Source organism: Triplophysa dalaica, chromosome 5 (genome assembly GCF_015846415.1).
Source record: "Triplophysa dalaica isolate WHDGS20190420 chromosome 5, ASM1584641v1, whole genome shotgun sequence".
Lineage (NCBI taxonomy): Eukaryota > Metazoa > Chordata > Actinopteri > Cypriniformes > Nemacheilidae > Triplophysa > Triplophysa dalaica.
The window spans coordinates 9,258,275-9,278,800 of NC_079546.1; the positions used below are offsets into that span (position 1 = coordinate 9,258,275).

At 37.7% G+C, this 20,526-nt stretch overlaps 5 protein-coding genes across 6 annotated transcripts; 2 read left to right on the plus strand and 3 right to left on the minus strand.

The window, feature by feature from the left end:
- Positions 1–2,781: 2,781 nt before the first annotated feature.
- Positions 2,782–4,120, minus strand: atp6v1f (ATPase H+ transporting V1 subunit F). Its single transcript, XM_056748545.1, has 2 exons — positions 3,857–4,120; positions 2,782–3,587 (listed from the first exon to the last, which is right to left on the minus strand). The coding sequence occupies exons 1-2, from the start codon at positions 4,012–4,014 to the stop codon at positions 3,386–3,388; spliced, it is 360 nt and encodes a 119-aa protein (XP_056604523.1). The 5' UTR covers positions 4,015–4,120; the 3' UTR covers positions 2,782–3,385.
- Positions 4,121–4,314: 194 nt separating this feature from the next.
- On the plus strand, positions 4,315–6,176 carry lamtor4 (late endosomal/lysosomal adaptor, MAPK and MTOR activator 4). Its single transcript, XM_056748546.1, has 4 exons — positions 4,315–4,464; positions 4,648–4,728; positions 5,054–5,171; positions 5,375–6,176. Exons 1-4 carry the CDS (start codon positions 4,462–4,464, stop codon positions 5,470–5,472), a joined length of 300 nt encoding a protein of 99 aa, XP_056604524.1. The 5' UTR covers positions 4,315–4,461; the 3' UTR covers positions 5,473–6,176.
- Positions 6,177–6,255: 79 nt separating this feature from the next.
- LOC130420960 (ADP-ribosylation factor 4-like) lies at positions 6,256–8,822 on the minus strand. Its single transcript, XM_056748544.1, has 6 exons — positions 8,681–8,822; positions 8,108–8,188; positions 7,607–7,716; positions 7,393–7,464; positions 7,058–7,183; positions 6,256–6,959 (listed from the first exon to the last, which is right to left on the minus strand). The coding sequence occupies exons 1-6, from the start codon at positions 8,745–8,747 to the stop codon at positions 6,873–6,875; spliced, it is 543 nt and encodes a 180-aa protein (XP_056604522.1). The 5' UTR covers positions 8,748–8,822; the 3' UTR covers positions 6,256–6,872.
- Positions 8,823–9,197: 375 nt separating this feature from the next.
- Positions 9,198–12,962, plus strand: gcc1 (GRIP and coiled-coil domain containing 1). Its single transcript, XM_056748637.1, has 3 exons — positions 9,198–9,248; positions 9,664–10,810; positions 10,966–12,962. The coding sequence occupies exons 2-3, from the start codon at positions 9,704–9,706 to the stop codon at positions 12,274–12,276; spliced, it is 2,418 nt and encodes an 805-aa protein (XP_056604615.1). The 5' UTR covers positions 9,198–9,248; positions 9,664–9,703; the 3' UTR covers positions 12,277–12,962.
- A 74-nt stretch (positions 12,963–13,036) lies between these two features.
- dennd6b (DENN/MADD domain containing 6B) lies at positions 13,037–20,474 on the minus strand. Of its 2 annotated transcripts, none has more exons than XM_056748638.1 (20): positions 20,189–20,474; positions 19,916–19,954; positions 19,747–19,789; positions 19,542–19,654; positions 18,429–18,509; positions 18,175–18,280; positions 17,391–17,470; positions 17,254–17,316; positions 17,105–17,160; positions 16,867–16,989; positions 16,577–16,672; positions 16,259–16,353; positions 16,114–16,179; positions 15,561–15,625; positions 15,395–15,484; positions 15,268–15,321; positions 14,996–15,105; positions 14,813–14,915; positions 14,554–14,628; positions 13,037–14,429 (listed from the first exon to the last, which is right to left on the minus strand). In XM_056748638.1, the coding sequence occupies exons 1-20, from the start codon at positions 20,339–20,341 to the stop codon at positions 14,283–14,285; spliced, it is 1,758 nt and encodes a 585-aa protein (XP_056604616.1). In that variant the 5' UTR covers positions 20,342–20,474; the 3' UTR covers positions 13,037–14,282. The 2 variants fall into 2 exon arrangements, with proteins under 2 accessions (XP_056604616.1, XP_056604617.1); XM_056748639.1 differs by having other exon boundaries at positions 14,294–14,429; positions 14,554–14,702.
- Between the last annotated feature and the right edge of the window lie 52 nt (positions 20,475–20,526).

Below are 20,526 nucleotides of genomic sequence, written 5' to 3' on the forward strand. Positions count from 1 at the left end.
TCTTGTCAAATCTTATCAAAGTGAAAAGTCATTAGTGGATTGTAAATACATTTTTTTATTTATCAGATCATTTGCAACAGTTTAAATCAAGATCAATGTCAAAAATGAAAAAAACACGTCAATTTAACACGTCAGGCCTGTTTCTACACAATTTCTATTTTTTCCCAGGCCCATATGCGTCCCGTGCGGATTCCCCTGCCGTCTCATCCCCAGTCTGGATTCTGTTTCCCAGTTCCTGCGTAATACAGGAGAACAAATTGCATCCAATCCTGCAAAGTACAAAAACACATTGTCTTTACCATTTATCATGTTCCCTAAAATTTATTAAAAAGTAATTTGTTTGTTCACTCTATACATTGTTGTGTTGAAAACAACACAAGTTGTCCTAAACTCAACACATCACTGTGTGTTGAATGCACAATTTAACTTGTGTTTCACCCCTTTATATATTTAACACACAATCCACACAAATATTAATTAACGCGTCAGTGTAGAGAATATTTATAAAATGGTAATGAATATGCACAAATTTCACTGTTTATGCTCATTTTTAATCCTCACCTTCTTATGCCAGGATGAAACAACCTAAAGAAACAAGAAAGAAATTACAATCAACAATCAGAAAGATACTTTCGTTGAATTACATTCAACAAACAAAAAAGCAGCTCGAACATGAGATTTTGTGACTATTTTGTGCCAAATTCGTATGAATTTGTAAAAAAAAACACATTAGGCTACACATTGCCATTTAATTGTGCTGGTAAAGAAAGTGATGTATTGTTTGTGTGAAGAAAATTTTCTAAGCAGCACATTGAAACAATTAGTGTTTTGATTCACAATGCAAATTGACCACCAATGTAAATGCATCACTAACCGTTATCTACCAAAACAGACTGTAATTACAGAACATAACACAAAATAAACACTCTCATAGTTATTAGATTGTCTTAGATTAATTCGTAAATTAAGTAGTTTATTAATAAATTACTGGAAAAGTGGATCAAAGATTTTTACACTTCATTTGTATTTTTTCATGCATTTTCTGTTAAAACTTTAACCCCGACACTGCACAGAGGAACTCACTTCTCTTCATGTATGCTGTATCCGGAGATATTCATCACCTGAAAAGATCTATTAAGAGATAAAATAACATTATAAAACATCAAATATTAAGGTCACACTTGAATTTACCTTGAACATGTATTACAATGAAATACTTCCAGTAGTTTTTCCTATTGTCATAAATCAGTGCTTGATAATAGGTTTGATAATAAAGGATTAAAAAGATTTTACTATTTCATCACATTTTTGTGCATATGTTAAAGGCATGAAACACCAAACGGCACTCACGTGTTCTTTTGGTTGGGAGACAAGTAATAGGTGATGTTTTGCACAGAATTAAATCTGGTAAAAGATAAAAAACACGATTTTACCAACCTAATATTCTGTTTACCTGTCTGTGCTATATACTCAGTGACATTCTATTCTGTCTCATTCGAAAGCATCATCAAATCATCACCATAATCAAATTCACAGCTAAAACGGAACACATTTTATGTTAATAACTAAAATGATTTTATGAAAACATAAATAGTACGATAGAAACGACAATGTTTTATTTATGTTGAGCTTATGTTCTGTTTACCTGTTAGTGAGGTTCAAGTTCAAATCATCAAATTCAATGCTGAAACAGAACACATTATATACTGTATTCATAGTTAAAATGATTTAAAAAAAATATAAATAGTACGATACAAACGACAATGTTTTACTTATGTTGAGTTTATGTTCTGTTTACCTGTTAGTGATGTTCAAGTTCAAATCATTAAATTCACTGCTGAAACAGAGCACATGATATATTAAATAAAAAATAAAATGGTAAATAAATAGAATGAACCACAATGTTTTACTTATGTTGTATACCTGCCGATGAGGTTCAAAATAACTGCTTAAACACATTAAATCATATATACTATTCTAACACTAAAAAGTATACACTAACACCTTACTCATGCTTGAAATAAATTACCTTGTAATGTTGCGGATTGGAAACCCAAGAGTGTATTTTAGGAACAGAATATTCAGTGCCCAAACTGGAAACATGTTGTCTATTAAACACCAGCAATGACTGACTGACCGAAGTGAATCTGAATGACCATATATTCCGGGTTTTTTTTTTAGCATTTATTCTATTCCCTGCCCAATCAAACCCTGTTGAATCCTGATGGCATAACAAGTGTGAGTGGTTCCCATTGAGTTTAACAGATTTTAACCTTGACTAGACATAGACAAACATTGCTATGAAAATATTTGGCTGCTCACAGTGATGGAGTGCATTACAGTAGATTTCCACAATGTTGAAAGAGTGATAAGACATATAGAATAGATCTGATTTTTGTTTAAATAAGTAAAGCCACTTCATTTTTGTACAAGATTAAACATCTTACACAAAAAATGGAGTTCTTTAAGTATTCTATAAGAATTCTTTTTGTCACCATTATTTTCAATATGAAAATGTATATAATATAAAGCTGCTTTACAATATCGCAATGAAAAACGCTATAGAAATAACTTGAATTGAGTATAGAAAGCTGCTTATGAATCAAAGGATTAATCAGCTTTTATCTTACTTTACAGTTAAACGTTATGCTGTTCAGCATTGCTATTTCCAGGAACTGCATGGGTCCAAAGAGGATGTAAAGTTTTCCATATTGTTCATTGTAAAGTGCTTTGCAAATTAGACTATTTTAGACAATAATAGTGCTCAAACAACACCAAAAGTGTATGACTTCGTTACTTTTAATAAACCGCAATTCACATTTTTCAAGACAGATGTTAACATTTAATTTTTAATTACATCACATTATAAGAGCTTTGTGGTTACAGTGCCCAAAAATGCCAGCAAACTAACAAACTTAAAAAACTGAGCCACGAAGCAACAGAAATCGACCTGACCTCTACTATAACTATTTATAACAGTTCACAAGTTTAAGCAGTCAGCAATATTCACATGAAAATGTATTTCTTAAATTTAGACTGAAAAATATGAAGCTGCGAACTGTATTACCAGAACTTTACAAATTATACCTATATATTAATGGTGAGATATATAATGTAAATAACGGGCTGGGTGAAATAGTCAATTTCTATTTGTTTACATATCTGATATTATTATAAACAATTATGACCAGGGGCATTTACAATACACAATACACACACAAATGCAAATACATTATATAATCTCTATAATCTGGTTTCCAGTTTCAGCAGGATGAAATGGAACAAGAAGTAAACCACATGGTAGACCACACACGTCACCACCATCCAAACACACAACTTCTCTCCTCCTCCATCCAGCCACATCGTGACCGCATGGGGTAGCTGCTTATCGGAAGTCCTCTGCACAGAACATGCCCTTGGCCCTCCGCAGGATTGAATCTTTGGAGGCATCATACGGATGCTCTTTGGAAGGAATTTCCAGCACTGCAGGGATAGACTCCATGTGGCCATCTATGGCATGACGAATCATCTCGGCAATGAACTGGTTGATCAGTATAATACCAATGTCATTGCGAGCCAGGAAACTCCTGTAAATGAAGAACAGAAATGTTTCAGTTTGTAAGAAAAACAAACGTTTCATTATCAAATTATGCATGCAAATAACAGTGTATTTCTAATACAGAGGAAGTATATAAAGGGATAATATATATATGCCTTTATTTCGCACATATTGTATCTGGACATGAGACCTTTATAAATGATAAGATATGCAATATATACACACATTATATGCTATTTCTATCTTTGTCATTGATGTAAGGATCCTAAGGTATAACCTCAAATATTACAATCTTACTTGAATGTCTCCTCTATCTCTGCGATGCTAGTGTCCTTCTCCACAACCAAGAAATTCGGTTTTCGGTTTTTATTGAGCTCACCGATACCACCAAGCAGAAATCCGGTACATGTGTCTTCGTCCCCGATGACAGCGATTAATTTCCCCCGTCCTGGCATCGCTAATTCGTCTTAAATTTGCGAAAGAATGAATCAAATGTTTTCCCGAACTGCAGGATCATATGCTTTAGTCAGCTGACTAGTGCACTTCCGCTTTGATCATACGTCAAGCTTCGTGTCCGACTGATCTGAGATCGGTACCTCTCCGCAATATTGACGTACGTAACGTGGTGATTCTAACAGTAAATCTGATCCTTAATCACATGATCGGTGCTCATGGTCAAAATGTTACCTATTAATGTGAGAATTGTGTCATATTATACGTTTGCGAATAACTATTTACATATGTTACATTTGCGAAGAATTAAACATGAAATAAAGCTATTATTAGTTAGCTTTGCGGAAAAGACTGCGCCGCTTGCGATGACGTCTTATACACGCGACACTCGCTCATCTGTCACATGAGACGGGAGGTGCAGGAAAACAACAGTAAAACTTCTCCTCAAAATGGTATGTTTCGTTGTAATGTTTGGCCATTTTATTCTTTTATTTTTATGACATTGTTTTGATGTGACGGTTTGTTTGTTTTATGATGTAATCAAGCTTTTTAATTTATTATTGTGATGATAAATATTGTGGTGAAAGGCTTGTCCTCTTACGTTTATTTTACAATATCTGTTTCCTGAATTGCAGACAACGGCTTTGACCCAGGGTTTGGAGAGAATACCCGATCAAATTGGGTATTTGGTTATAAGTGAAGACGGTGTACTTGCGGTGAGTAATTAAATGTGTAGTTAAAATAATTATATCCTAGACGTTTCTAACTGAAAGACAGCAGTGTGTTGACTTGGCAAGTTGCAAAAAAAAAACAAATACATACAAAAGCTGTCATACAAAACAGTTTTGGGAAACACATGGAGATTATGTTCTCTACAGGATTAAAAAACTAGAACCAGACTTTTTGTGAATGCAATATAAAACTACTAGACATTCTCAAATCATGCAAATTCATTGATAAACACATTAAATGGTAAAACCCAGAATTCTGCCCATTTGCAACTCGGTGGTAGGTGAATTGTTTGGTCATTTTTAATAACAGTCAGCAGGAGAGCTGGAGAATGATGAACACACAGCAGGAGTGATCATGCAGATGGTCAGAACAGCTTGTCGGTTTAGGTTACATGGGACAGCAGAGCCTCCTTTCAAACGCATGTCAGGTAAGACACATACATGTCTAGGTCATCTTTTGCACATTTATGCAGTTGTTTTTAACTGAAGTGTGAAAAAAATAAATCTTATTAACACAATGTGGCAAAGTATTTTGTTCAAATTGTTTAATGTTTATGCGCTGTTGCATATGTTAAAAGTGTCACCTGCTTCCAACCTTCATTTAGTAAATATTCTATGGTTTTCTTCACAGTGATGTTTGAAGACTACGTTTATGCTGTGACAATCTCCGGGCAGAAAGTTTTTGTGGTCAAGAGGCAGAACAACCAACGAGAACCTGTTACTGTCTAAGAGAGGAAAATATGAACTAGCATGCACATACTTACTCTTTTTCAAGCGTGAAATAGCGCCTTCATATGGAAACAACCCAGCCATTACAACTATTTGCCGTTCAGCACAAACATACTCGATTACTTTTGTATAAAACTTCTATTATACAGATTTGGGACCTTGGCAATGTCTTGAAGTCTTATGTGTTATTATTGTACAATGTCACAGACTGTGGTCACAGGTAGGATGTTTTGTCTTTTTGACAAATGATGATATACTGTCTATCATTAAGCCCCATTTCCCTGTTTTTTGTAATTGGTGTGTATTAACATTTTAATATATGTAATATAATAAATATCAGCTTCTTGTTAATCTATAGGCAGGTTCAAGGAAGGACCTGATCATTCTGATTTCTTATGTTTATGCACAATTTAAAAAAGATTGGAGATGTGTACATGCTCATAAAAGCAGTTAACCATTGAGATTGTAACACTGCAAGGGTGCGATTGATTGTAATGTGTGATATGTTGTAATGAACAAGAAACAACAGGGATTCACGGGTGTTATAAAATATGTTTTCACTTGGACCTACAGCATAAAGCAGAACCTAAAATGCCCCTAAATGGTATTTATGAATTTTTATTAAATGTGATTAATCTACAGGTTTTAAATCATCTTCCAGTAGTTGGATTAACAATACGTTAAATAAAATATGCATAACTGTAGAGTCTTTTCATTTTTGAGTTGTTGTTTTTAATATTTTTTATTTTATTTTGTAGCTCTTTAAGTTGGAGATACTATGTATATATTTAACTAGTAACTATTTTATTTAACTTAACAAACATGAAAATAACACAACATTTTAGTTTTTTTTGTTTCAAATACTGAATTACTTGGTTCCATACATTCAAGTTCAAGATGGCAAGCAAAAAGGTTAATTGCATCAAAAAGCCCTTGAAATGGTAATTCAAACACAATTCATCACATACACAAAGAATTCTCTTGTCTGGCCATTCTGTGATAGATTCTGGGTTTACATACTCCATAACAGGAACTTTAGAAACAATAAGTAAATATTTTCAAAGGCAATTATTTTCAAATCATGTATACTTTAAACCCCAATACACAATATTAATCATCATCATCATTAAAACCATCTAAAGACTCTTAACACATATTTAATTGTATGTCTTAAAAGGTTGTAATAGTTAATGTAAGGTTACGCAAGTTTAAAAAAATGGGGAAAGGGGAAGGATAAATGGGGAAGCAAAATACAGAAAAGTGCTTTAGGACAGGAAACGATTGCTTAAAGTCAAATGGAAACCAACAGTCATGAAACATTTCAAAATGTTTTCCTGCAATGTTCATTTGGCATCATCTGTTTCTTTGTTTCTCCATTCTGGTCCTGTTTTCCATCCATGTTAACGCTTTGATAGTTCATTGGATAGCCAGTCCAGCCCTTCGTAAAGTCCTGTTCCTTGGGTGGCACATGTGGCCTGAACGTACCACTGCAAGGTTAAAGCGAGACAAATCAAATATAACAGCTTAGTAACTCAACAGAACATTTGTAAGAAAAAAGAGCTTGAAGACAAGACAAGAAACTCACAGTCTGAACCCGTAGATTGTGTAGGCTTAATTTAGTCGTCAGGTCACTCACTCCCATGGCATTTGGCATGTCTTGTTTGTTAGCAATCACTAAGAGTGCTGCATCTCTCAATTCATCCTCTTGCAGCTGATCAGAAAAAAGAGATAGTTTTAGACAAAACCAAGAGTTTGGTTGTCAATTCCATAAACTGAACCCAAGGGAATGACAGTCTTGGCTTTAGTGCATCCTAAAAGTGACTGTATTTTGTACACAAACTGAATGCCAGTTTATGGGATTCACTCCCACCTTTCTTGCTCCCACTGTTCAACAAGTCTATCGATTTTCAGATTACTTACCATTTTAGAGAGCTCTTCTGCTGATTCTTCAATTCGTTCTCTGTCATTACTGTCTACTACAAATATAAGGCCCTGCAAAAAAACACAGTCAGCATGGATAGGAAAGAGCCAATGATTCAAAGAATATGCATTTAAGCAGAGCTGAAACCTAATACATTAACTCTGTCCAGCTGACACAATGGTAGAGGTAGAGTAGAGGTAGATGGTGTGATACCTGTGTGTTCTGAAAGTAATGTCTCCATAAGGGTCTGATCTTGTCCTGACCACCAACATCCCATACAGTAAAGCTTATATTCTTATATTCAATCGTCTCCACATTAAAACCTGCCCAAAGTCACATAAATAAATGTTGACAACTTTGATAAAGCATCACAAACTATATATTCAAATAATTTAATTTGTGATGTGTGGATGGTACGATGTCATTCTTTGTATGTGATTTGTTTTCTATAAAGAATTGAGGTTATTGTGCAACGCTGTTTTGATGTGATTTGTTACTTCCGTGAATGAATATTTCTAATCATGTTCGTCTGGAACGTGATTAGAAATTGACAAACTATTTTTATGGGAACTTCTATTCAATTTGTATATGCCTAATGAAGGTCATGGGACCGAAACCTTTTAATACTAATTAAATGTATCGTTTTTTGCAAGCACTGATAGCGTGCGGGATTCCCTTTTTTTTTGCTTAATTCATTCAAATGGAAATGCTCACCAATGGTTGGTATGGTTGTTACAATTTCTCCCAGCTTCAGTTTGTAGAGAATAGTTGTTTTACCAGCGGCATCCAGACCAACTGAAGCAAACACACATAAAAAGTGTTAAAAACTAGTGTTTTAAAACACCTGGCCACTCACTTAAAATATGACAACATACTGCATATAAATAAGCCAACATCTTATACACCTCAATGGAATAAATACTACACTTTTCTTAATATGTTATCTTCCTACCTATAATAACTATATACATTCCAAAAACTTTTTTTACAGTGGTTGGCTCCTTTACAATCCAGTCCACCTCACTCAATAAAATACATTACAGTTAAAAAAACATACATATTTTACACGTGTATCGAACAATGATGATAGGTCTAGGATTACAACACTTTGGTAAAGTGCCAAAAAAACTACGCCTTCGCCCAACAGGGACATAACAGAGATTTATACGAATATGCTTTATTAAGTCATTACGAAATAAACATGCTAGTAGGAAATTTACATTATAAACATAAATACTTTACAGTAACGCATCACTGCTGCGGTTTCTATGACTAGGAAATACTCACCCATTAGAATTCTCATCTGTTTCTTGCCGAAGAGTTTGGAAAACAGCGACGTAATAGTGAGCCCCATGTTAAAACTCACACAGTCACCAGGATACAGGTCAGATCAGATCAGATCAGTGTGTCAGGTCAGATCAGACACAGATCATCGTGGGGTGTATGACGTCACAGCTTATAAACTTCGAATTTATTCAATGTGAAACAAAAATACAGGCAACAATACGTGACTTGTAAAAATCAAATCGTTTTATCCCATGACATTTTTGAAGCAAATAATTATATAAATAAAAATACATCAATGTCATTTCGTTTTTACGAGCCGATTAAAGATCGATTTTCAAAGCTTTTCTTACAAATGCGCAATTGGTAACGAAATACGTAAGAATTGTCTCTATAACTTAATGCAAATAAATCCTCTCTGTAATACGGTCATAATTGCATAGAAAAACTTTATATACATTTTTAAAAACTAAATGGTTAAACTTTTATTTTTCACGAATACGTCACTTCCTGTTCCAACCAGGAAAAGATTGTAAAGCAAGTAAACAGGACACGTATTCAAGTAACTGAGGTAATTCTCTTTTTAAATATAATAATGTGAACAAATGTGCCAAACATCACATACAGTTAATGTTGTATCCGCAACTCGTTTCGTGTCGTGTTGTGTGATGTGCTTTTATGTGCTCATTTTCTGTGACTTCCAAGTTGCTAGCTAGTTAGCCAATAACCAATAATATGATCAGTAACCCTAAAGCCATTTTTAGGCTTGTTAATATTTAATTGTAATTTAACGTAATTTACTATAGTAGCAACAACACTGTAAATAGGTCATTATTTAGCTGGCTAGTGCAATACTACTGGTTATGATGCATTGCATGTATTTATATTTATGTGTCCAGGTGGATTCACTTCATAAAACGTTTAATATTACAATTCTACAGTGTCTGCTTTTTGATATCAAAAAAGTTGAATTTGCTCTTTTGCAGGTGAAGGTCAAGTATGAAACCTGGCTGACAGTGATACAAAATGGACAAGTTTGGAATGACCTTTGGTGGAGGCCCAAGCAAGAAGGAACTGCTTGATGCCATTGAGGTTCAGAAGAAACAACTTGTTAAGTACCAGACTCGTTTTAAAGATGTCGTCAGAGCGTACCAAAGCCTACTTAAGGAAAAAGAGGCCTTGGAAGCCAGCCTGAAAGTATTGTCGATTTCTCAAGAAGTCGACCTAAGCCAACACCGTGAAAGCTTTGCTTCAGGTGGAAGCTATGGAAATGCAGAACGACCTTTGCTGGCTGACCTCGGGGATGACCGTTGTTCCCTTCATAGTGAAGATAGTCAGGACACAGCAGCTTCTGCTGATACAGCCAATAGTGTGACTAGTAATAACGCTAAGGGAGACCTAATAGAAGATGACCAAACCTGTACTGTAGATGGTGCTGTTGGTGCGGTCGCATCTGTCTTGCCCCAGCAAACTGAGGAAGCGAATGGATCCGAAAGTGGCATCAGCACCAGCAGCAGCGGATCTCTGGAGCAACCAACTGCTGCTTCCTGTTCTGTAGACACAGACCGTCGTATCATCCAACTAAAGTCGCAACTATCCACCCTAACCAGTTCTCTGGCCACCGTCACTCAAGAGAAATCCAGAATGGAAGCTTCATTCCAGGCGGACAAGCGGAAGATCAAGCAAGAACTGGAGGAGATACAAGCCAGGTTGGAAGAAGATCACAAGCAGCACCAGGCAGAGCTCCAGAGCTTGCAAGAGCAACTTGCAGAGAGCAAAGCCCGCGTCATCACCCAGCAGCACGAACGGGAGCAGGAGCAAGGTGACCACGCGCACATGCTCAGAGAGCTCCAGAAACTCCTCCAGGAGGAGAGGGGTCTGAGACAGGATGCAGAACTTATGCTTGAAGATGCTCGAGAATCCCTAGCCGAAGCACTCTTGGCGGCAGATAGAGGGCTGGACTACGAGGTGCGACTGAAAGAGATCACTCAGGAACGTGAAGAGCTGAGGAAGAGCCTGAAGGCTGCAGAAGTGGAGAAGAGCAAACCCGACCCTCGGGTGGAGGAGCTCCAGCAGGAGATTGCAGAGCTGAAAGCCCACTTCAATCAGCAACTTCAACAAGAGATCCAAAAGGTAAGTTTAAAAAAGATTTTCACTTTTGTAGTACGTTTTTTTTACTCAATCTAGGTATTACTTGTGTCAGGATAAAGAAAATTTGTGAAATTCAGCATATCATTTATTCATAAACGTCTGAAAATGATTTTTTATTTCTTCATGTGTCTATGTAGGCCGCACAGGCAGAGGAACGTCTAAGAGACCAGGCTCAGATGGAGGAGGTACGAGTTGCCAGCCTTGAGGAGCGAGTGTCTGAGCTCTCAGAGTTGCTGGGTGCCTGCGAGAAGGTCAAACAGAAGGACCAACAGAACGCTCAGAGGCTGCGGGAGCGCATCCTTCAACTAGACACTGAAAACAAAACCTTGGCTATCGCAGCGGTGAACAGGACAACCTCCGATCAAAACATCGATGAAACAAACTTGAGCATGGACGTGTTGAAGGACAAGCTTGAGAAGGTGAAGAAGTTACTGCTGTTGGCTGCACAAAGATCTCAAGACCAGAATCTGGATATCGATAAGCTCCTGGAGGACGAGAAGGACACTGAAGCCTCAGATGGTGAAAAAGCCGCCGCACTCCACTACCAGCAAGAGCTCCGGCAACTGAGGGAGGAGTTTGAACGCTACAAAACCAGGGCCCAAGGTGTTCTGAAAACCAAGAACACAAAAGATGGCAACCAGGCCCAGGAGCTGGAGGAAGCACGAGACCAGCTGGCCGAACTGAAGGAGAAGTACATCAACCTTCGAATTCTTTCCGATGAAACAGAAGCACGGCACAAACGTGACCTGGAGGAACATCAGCAAAGGCTCGTGGTGCTCCAGCAGACCCATAAACAGGAAGTTGAGAAGCTGGAAGCCCAACACAGGGAGAACTTCCTGCGGCTTGAGGAAGAGCTGCACAAACAAAGAGATCGCACAATGGCCCTGCTGGCAGAGAAAGACCTCGAGCTGGAGCGATTACGGGCAGCAGCGGTGATCGGCTTCGGAAGCCATCTGAGGCATGCTGCAAATAACAGCACAGCCTTGGAAGAAGGTAATTTAGAGGGGGATAATCCAGCACATGACGAAAGTGACATCATCGCTCAAGCGCTCAAACTTGCCGGGCCGAATGAACCAACTTTATTACTGTACGCCGAACAGCTGGCACGCAAGGAGGTGGAGGTAGCCGCCTTACGCAAGCAGAAACATAGACTCGAGGAAGACCTGCGCCAGCTGCAAGGGAAGCTGATCGCTAATGGGGAGAGACATGAAGAAGAGATTGCTGAGCTACGTGATAAACTGGACAAGCGTATTCGGGACCAGGGAAGAGATGGTGCTAATCTTGAGTACCTGAAGAATGTTATGTATAGGTTTCTCACACTCCATGATATCAGAGGGCGCCAGCAGACTCTCACGGCCATTCTAACTATTTTGCACTTTAGTCCTCAAGAGAAACAAGCCGTGCTGAAGCAGCAGGCACACAGTTGGTGGACGGCAGGGATGCGATAATGCGTAAACTAATAGCAAGAGACGCCTTGTTTCTACTGTGCTGAAAGAAATATTCTGTTATTTTTATTGACCAATAATTTAGTGTGCTAAGTTAAAGGGTACCAAAAAAATAAGAGTTTCCATGTGTTTCTGAGAAACAATAACTAAAAGTTCTCCTGTAAGAAACAAAGTCAAATATTAGATCTTGACACTGTGTTTTGACTCTTACATTGGTGCACCAAGATGTTTAATTCAGTTTGTATAATATCTAGGGATATGTAATATAGTCTCTGCTGTATAGACTTATATAACACAACAGTTTAATGAAACACTATTTTGTATATGTTTAAAGGTTAAATCTACCGAATAATTTATGCCAAAGAAGGCCCTGTTAAAAAATAGTTTTACTAATGAAAACTAAATGGGCTGTTAAGAGGTATAGCCATTATCAATCTGACATTTGCTTTCAGACATAAGCACATTTATATGGTTCATGGTGAACTCCATTCATATATTTAACACACAGAACTGGTTCCAGTCTGCTTTGAAATTGTTAGCTTTTGATGACTGCACTGTTACATTTGTTTATTTCTACGAGCTTTATGCGTATAAATCATTTGAGAAACTTCATCACCATGTCAGTCTTTTGTAAATAAGTTCTAGCATTCCTGGAGTCATACATATAATAAACTATTTTTCGCTCTTAAGCATTTCATCATTTTTGTTTTAAAAACAGTGATGTGGTAAACATTCAATATTCTATAAAAAATGCACTTGGGAGTTAATTCAACAAGTTTTATTTCCATACATTGTAGGCACAACAGAATTTGCCATTGTCTAATACGTACATTTTAAACCCTTGTAATATTATTAAAATGTTAAATTAGGAAAAGCCAGCTCTTATTTAGGCACAAAACAAAATGGCAAAGGAAACTTTTGTCATTAAAAAAGCTTTTGTCCACTTGATTATTCCTAAAAACAGAGATCCATCCATTTCTTCAGACATGACTTCAATATGCATATACTGTAGATCAAATGTTCTGTTGAAACAGACTTTAATATAAAACATGACTATGAAAATAAAAAGCCCTTTCAAAATGATTTTTGTAATTGTGTGTAAAAGTGGATTGTAGCAATAGTTTAATTTCAGCCTACAAAACATGCAACTGAAAGAAGGTTAATAAAAACTGCAAACGATCAGAACGGTAAACAAACTATTGCTTAACAAAATAACAACCCCCCCCCGAAAATAAATAAATAAATCATTAAAAGCACAAAAAAAAAACCCAGACAGGAACCAAAAAGCATTAATTTGTGCCCAATACAGTTTATACAGCGTTAAGTACCTTACACATAATGGTACCGTTTTTTGAGTATAAACTTAACAAGCTTCACATTTGTTGCGATTACATTATGAAACACATCACCCAAATCTTTCATGTGACTAAATCTCTCTTGAAACCATGCAGACATTATGCTCACCTCAATTCAAAAATCCTGGATTACATTACACTATCAATTAGTCTTCTGAATAAAAATGAATTTTAATATAGACTAATCTGTATTCAATAATCCAGCCCTGAATTATATAAAATCCTTATCTCATAAGAACTCGACCAAACAACAACGTGTGCGAGGTGATTCTGTGCTGAGGTTAGAGGTATCGTGTCAAAAACTGTAACCAAAAGTGATGCTGTGAGTGTCCTTGACCCCAGAATAATACCACTATTACAGAATTAAAAGCTTTGATATTTAATAAATCATTTTTAAAAACCCTAACATCACACTTACAGATGAGAATGTAAAATTATTGCAATCTATGAATTGCAGTCCTCATGTGTTCTTCATGTGTTATCTAGTGCTGTGTCTAGCAGCATCGCCTGTAAATTCTCTCCTGTATATCTATAATGAAAGGCCTCTCAGGTAGTGTGTGTGTTTTACTGGTAAAATAGTTGTTGGTTTATACCTGTGCAGGCGTCAGGGGTTCATTGATAGCTGGTATTCTGTAATATTAGCCTGTGTATATGTCAGTGTTCATGTGGTTCTGACTGTGATTGTCTGTGTAATACTGTCTGTAGATCTTCTGGCAGGGAGCTGATGATGGTCTGAATGGTCTGCTCTAATCTCTCTAGTTGTTCTTCTTTGACTGGAAGCTGGTGCCTTCGAGCTTTTGCCTGGATGGGAGGTGCAGAGAGAAACTTTTTTAGGTTCTGTAGTCCAGTCGGTAGACCATGACGCTAGCACCCCAATATCATGCGTTTTATTCATGCTATAACACAGACTTAAAAATGAACCAACCAATTTCTCTCTCAGCTTCAGGATGAGGTCAACAATTTCTACTTCAGATTTGTCTCTGGTCCAAGCCAACAGATCCTGCCAAAAGCAGAAGAAAACTCTGGAAATATTCTTGTAGTGCGACAACGATTTGTTGTAACCACTCCAGTGATCTTCCATTTCAGCAGGCAGGTGTTTTTCATTTAAAATGATGCATTCAGAATTACATTTCAATGGTTCTGAGGCAGATACTATTTTAGGGAAAAAGGATTAATATACTCACAGTCGAACAGATGGCCTCTAAATGGAGACATTCCACTTTCTGAGTCATCTCTCTGTGCCTGAGACGATACCAGCCGTCAAAGTTTGGAGAACGGAAGAACCTCCTGAAAGTCACAGACATTACTTCATATGGACAACTGAATAAAAGGTTAGGGTTTTAATTCTGATCTTCCTGGTGTGTCACCTGTACAGTCCAATCCAATCTCCTTTGAGCACTGAGGTAAGCTGAGGCCCTCCTTGGTCCAAAGTCTTAATAAAATCCTCTTGACTGAAGGGTCGGATCTGTGGAGGAGTCTGAGAAACATGAGACATTTGAATATGTAAACAAGCTTGGGAACTGGCTTTGTGTTTGGAAACTGACTGAGATTCAGATGGAATGAGGCAAGCGAACCACATCTCCTATAAATGCCATTGATCCCTATCAATTTAAATCTGATTATATCTTCTTGAACCAACCTTCCATGGAGACACGGTTCTCTGCGGGGGCATGAGACTGGACAAGTACTGCTCCTAAAGACAAACAATGGTGTGAATTCGAAGCTGAATGAAGTAGTAATAAAATATTAAGACCGCCATTAGGTACCAGTGGAAAAATGAAACTCTGCGTCTGATCCAACAGATGCCGCCTCAAGATGGAGCTTTGGACCTCTGATGGTCTTTTTTTCTGGATACCCTGAAGGCAAAAAGTGGACACTTAACATGTTTTGCTTTTGGTTTCAATTCAATTTGAATGAACAATTGCGGCCAACCTTTAAGATTCGTTTGATGAGGGCTTTGTCTTTCTGTAGGAAAGTCTTGTATGCTGTGTATATACCTTTAAGAAAGAACAGGAAAATCTCAAATATACATTTTTGCATTAAAGGGATACTTCACCCAAAAACGAAAATTCTGTCATCATTTACTCACCATTGAGTTGTTCCATATATATATACATTTCTTTGTTCTGATGAACACAGAGAAAGATATTTGGAAGAATGCTGATAAGTTATTAAACAGACAGGTTTTGCCCCCTATTGACTTCCGTAGTAGGATAAAATACAATGGTCAAAAAGGGCCCCAGAACTGTCCAACATTCTTCAAAATGTCTTCTTTTGTGTTCAAAGAAAAGATAAGTAATTTTCCTACTATGGGAGTCAATGGGGGGCAAGATCTGTTTGGTTTTAAGCATTCTCCCAAATATCTTTATCTTTGTTCATCAGAACAAATAAATGTATACAGATTTGGAACAACTCGAAGGTGGGTGATGACAGAATTTGCTGAAGTATCCCTTTAAACAAACTAATGCAATCTCTTATTGTGTACCTGGTTTTGTATCCAATGTTTTCAACTTAGCCAATTTCTTGATCTTCACCTGCTTTGGCAAATCGCCTGCAAGAAAGAGAAACCAAACTCAAACATCATGCATGCACACATCATATACAAGTCATTATGGGGTAGTGTTGTTTACCAGATATCTTCAAGTCTCCGAGGCGAATGATGTGTGGCCAGGACTGAAAAGTCTTTATGAAGAAAGGGTTTGTGACACCCAGCGTCACATTAGGACTGTCGAAGAAAATACACAGAGGTGTCACATGCATTAAACAATGCAGAGTTGGTTCGCATTTTAGAGAATCCATCATGAAATTCTTAAAGGAACAGCGTCACCCAAAAATGAAAATGATGGCATAATTTGCTCTTTGAATTAAAGACAGGCAACGAACACGAACAGATTTTAATTTATCCGAAAAACTGTCCTCTTTAAGAGTGGTTGTGTGTCTTTGCTTACGGAGCCTGAGTTCTGGTGGTATACTCCTTGAATTCACTGTCATGAATGGTGAAGTAGGGTCTGTAATCTCCACAGTACCGCAGCGGGACGATGGAGCTACAACAAAAGAACATCTCATATAAACACAAAGGTTAAAAACTGCTTTTTTGACTATTTATTAATATCAATTACCAAACTAATTATAGTTTGATATGTTTTGCACCATAAAGGAGATTTTTAAGTGCGAAGTTAATAATAACAGTCATGTGTGCGCTGCTGGGAACTGTGTATTGAGGATACAATCTCCCTACCTGACCAGGGCCAGCACAGTCTCCGAGGAGCCAGTTGGAGAGGGTGCCATGACAACCACTGGCTCTCCTAGCAACATCAGCTCCCAGAGCATCTGCACGTGAATCAGGACTGACTGGAAACATCTAATCACATGAAAGGTCAGTTAGGGTAATCTGTAGCTATGGTGCGCTTTCACTGAATGCTGCAAACTCAACAGATGGTTTAGTCATTACAGAACACATGTAAGCAGTATCATACTTGAAAAGATCCAGCTCGTGAACTGATGGAAGAATCATGGGGGCAGGGAGCAGATTCTATAAAAACAACATTTTCTGTTGTTATCTTTGCACACAAAGTCACATTCAAGCTCTTATTGAGAGAATGCAAGTGCGGGGTACAGTAGGTACCTCTTGTTGTGTCTGTTTAAAGGGGCTTCCTGCTGGTGTTTCAACGTTTGAGGGAATTTTGACCTGCAAATAGAGCTCTGGATTAGTCTGTGAAACTACTATCAAATACAAAGTTATCAAACGTTGATAGGTCTCACCTGCATCACTACACCCATCACAGGTAAGTTAAGTGTTTGTCCAGGTACTGGTGCAGGCCACTGATCAATCTCATTGCAGACTACAACAAATAATATTACATTAGGTTATGTTCAGCTGTTCCCTGGCTATTTATTGAGTCATAACTCCAAAAATAAACATATAGGGCCGGTTTCACAAACAATGCTTAAAGAGGTCATATGGTGTGAACACGTGAATTTTTGTATCTTTGGTCTGTTATTGGTGGCCCATGCATGTATTAGACACGTAAAATTGCAAAGATTAAAGTGTCGGAACAAAAGATGCATTCCATCTAAAAGCAGATGCTCACACAGACCTGCCTGAAATGCCTCGTGTAACCACACCCCCACAAATCTACGTCATTTCGTGGTATGATTAGACTGAGTCCGCCCAAATGTATACACAAGTAAGGTGGGCGTACCTGTCAGTACAATTGCTTTGGAACCTGATGTTCCAAATATGGTAAGATGCGTTACATTTCTGTCACACGCTTGCAATATTTGACCAATCACTACGCACTGGTTAACTGGCCAATCATAGCACACCACGCTTTTCAGAGCGATGAGCTTTGTAAAAAATCTGCACATTTCAGAGAGCCGGGGCAAAGAGGAGATACCAACATGCACGGTATGCGGAAAATACGTTTTTAACCTTAAATCGTGTATACACATTGAGACATAAATATCTTAATTCAACTAAGGCATAGTACTGGCTTAAGCTAAACAGTGTCTGTGAAACCGGTCCATAAAGTCAAATGAACCTCACCAGTCTCTAAACAAGGTTCAAGCTTTTCAAAGTACTCCGGGGCAATGACCTGCAGCAAAGAGTGGAACAACTCCACAAACGGCAGTCTGGACACCACCACCAACGACTGGAAATAATAGTACATATAATTACGATTGCATTATATTCTGAACAAACTACCAAACAGCTATTCATGCACATATTACTTTTTTAAAATACAGAAATGACATCAATTTAAAGTGTTGTAAACGTGTATATTTCAGTTGAGTACAAACCTTCTGAAAGTAGCCTCTTTTGACAGACGCATCTTTCACTTGTCTGAAATAGACATACCCATGGAAATGTGCGTGCTCCTTCTAAAAGAGAAATGAAATCATATACGTGCAATTTTCATGTAGATTCTGAGTTCAGTTTTTTTTTACACACATCCCATTTTTGGAATGTATTGCTTTAAAGGAGGCTGGGGACCACTAGTAGGCCTATACAAATTTCCAAACTTCAAGATTACTTAAATAAAAAAGGAAAAACAAACGCAATATAAATTGTGTTATTTCTTTTTTATCACAGATATCACAATCTATAGAACATCTTGTAGAAGAAATTGAGAGTGGGGGGCTTTCATGGGGTCCAATTCTGGATAATTGAGGGTTTAGATCCACTGGTTAATCAGTGGTGTACTTACATGCTATTATAACAGATTAATTATTTATTGCATTATGAAATTAATTTTAGTCTATGGCAGTAATCTTTATTCTCCAACCTTGGAAAGCTACCGCCCTCAATAGTGCAGCTCCAACACACCTGTCTGTCAGTATCGAGCAACCTTGAACAGGTTGATTAGCTGGTTCAGGTGTGTTTGATTTGGGAATGAAAGCTCAAATTTTCAGGATGGTCCATGGAGCAGGGTTGGAGACCCCTCGTCTATTGTTTAAAACTAATCCTGCCTTCGTGTGCTTGCGCAAATTCGATACCCACATCAACCAGGAAATAATCTATGTAACAATGCTCTTTTAATGTTAGTAGATACTTGTTATATTTTAATGCACCTAAATCATTAGTAACATTAATGTTACTAAATACTTTTAGTACATCCAGACGTTACTTACGGGTAGAAGTGGGAATTACCTCATTTCCGAGAGCACATGAAGGCACCATAAGGTCTTCAAAATGGGGATATAAAGGGCTGTGAATTAGCTTTAAAGCTATATATTTTGATTATATTGGGAATATTTGTAATGGCCATACTACACCATCCTAAAGGTGTCATTCCACCCAAAGTTTAAACATTTTCTGGATACTGGCATCACAGTCGTCCACTAGTGCTCATAGAAGAGACGGAGGATGATAACATGAACGTGAAAATCTCTGAATGCAAGTACATTTCCTACCTGCAAAGTCACAGGTGCGGCCCGGTTGTATGCATCTTCCTGTCCAAACCAAGAGCCCCTGCGGCCCACCGAATGCCGCAGTCTGAAGCTAAACTGAGTGTCTCCAAGGCATCCTGGGAAAGACATGGACTCATGTGAATGAGCTGGAATGCTCACGTTTCATAAATCACAACAACATCTGCAAAAGACTGTTAATGCGAATTACCCGAGTATGAATCAGGGAAGGATAAATAACAGATGTTTGTTTTCTAAAAACAAAAAAAGATTTTATTTCATTTAATAAACAAGTGCATTTTGAGCATACATATTCTGTTACATACACAGCCTTTTGAAATATAATTAAGTAAATAAACACTGATATTGTCATTTCTTACCTCCTTCTCCGTGAGCTTGACATCATGTGGGTAAACGAGCTGATGATGATGATGATGATAATAAGATTAACGTCACATTGATACACAGACAGACATGTTGTTGAATTAACAGTGATATAAAGAGGATTGCAAACAAGATCGGTGCTGTTAAACTGACAAAGACACGCCACTAACACTTACGTTACGCCTTATCAATCATTTCAAAAGGAGTAGTAAATACACCCTTGTAACAAGCAAACAGATGTACGAGGTGCATGCACATCATTTGTGTACCTCTATGGCTTGACCGAGCTCGAGGTCGAAGGTAACGACGCACACGCACTCGAGCCAAGCGGAGAACCGGGACCACGGCTCCGGGGTTTGCGGACTCGCAGCAGCAGTCTTCGAAGCTCCGTCCCGAGAATCACAGCTGTCAAACGGGTCCATTGCGAATTAATCCATTTGATCTCCACTTGCTCACGCTAATATGAATGGTCTCGTCCTCTGTCATCCTTTAAGAATGGAAGTCTTAACAGCGCCCTCGCGTGGGGAGGACTGACGTATCATGACTCGTACGTAATAAATCTCTAAACTAGTTTCTTGTTTTTAATTAATTTATTAAAAATATAATT

What these genes read in the sequence shown, in the direction of transcription:
- lamtor4 (XM_056748546.1), top strand. An exon ending in GTGAAGACGGTGTACTTGCG is followed by an intron (nt 4,729 to 5,053) that starts GTGAGTAATTAA and finishes TTTTAATAACAG; the next exon opens with TCAGCAGGAGAGCTGGAGAA. An exon ending in TCCTTTCAAACGCATGTCAG is followed by an intron (nt 5,172 to 5,374) that starts GTAAGACACATA and finishes TTTTCTTCACAG; the next exon opens with TGATGTTTGAAGACTACGTT.
- atp6v1f (XM_056748545.1), bottom strand. Translation starts at nt 4,014, where the DNA reads ATGCCAGGACGGGGGAAATTAATCGCTGTCATCGGGGACGAAGACACA. An exon ending in GAGATAGAGGAGACATTCAA is followed by an intron (nt 3,588 to 3,856) that starts GTAAGATTGTAA and finishes CTTCATTTACAG; the next exon opens with GAGTTTCCTGGCTCGCAATG.
- LOC130420960 (XM_056748544.1), bottom strand. Translation starts at nt 8,747, where the DNA reads ATGGGGCTCACTATTACGTCGCTGTTTTCCAAACTCTTCGGCAAGAAA. An exon ending in ATTACTTTCAGAACACACAG is followed by an intron (nt 7,465 to 7,606) that starts GTATCACACCAT and finishes GTTTTTTTGCAG; the next exon opens with GGCCTTATATTTGTAGTAGA. An exon ending in CAGAAGAGCTCTCTAAAATG is followed by an intron (nt 7,184 to 7,392) that starts GTAAGTAATCTG and finishes TTTTCTGATCAG; the next exon opens with CTGCAAGAGGATGAATTGAG.
- dennd6b (XM_056748638.1), bottom strand. Translation starts at nt 20,341, where the DNA reads ATGGACCCGTTTGACAGCTGTGATTCTCGGGACGGAGCTTCGAAGACT. An exon ending in GAACCGTGTCTCCATGGAAG is followed by an intron (nt 15,106 to 15,267) that starts GTTGGTTCAAGA and finishes CATGTTTCTCAG; the next exon opens with ACTCCTCCACAGATCCGACC. An exon ending in TGAAGCTGAGAGAGAAATTG is followed by an intron (nt 14,430 to 14,553) that starts GTTGGTTCATTT and finishes CCTCCCATCCAG; the next exon opens with GCAAAAGCTCGAAGGCACCA.
- gcc1 (XM_056748637.1), top strand. Translation starts at nt 9,704, where the DNA reads ATGGACAAGTTTGGAATGACCTTTGGTGGAGGCCCAAGCAAGAAGGAA. An exon ending in TTCAACAAGAGATCCAAAAG is followed by an intron (nt 10,811 to 10,965) that starts GTAAGTTTAAAA and finishes GTGTCTATGTAG; the next exon opens with GCCGCACAGGCAGAGGAACG.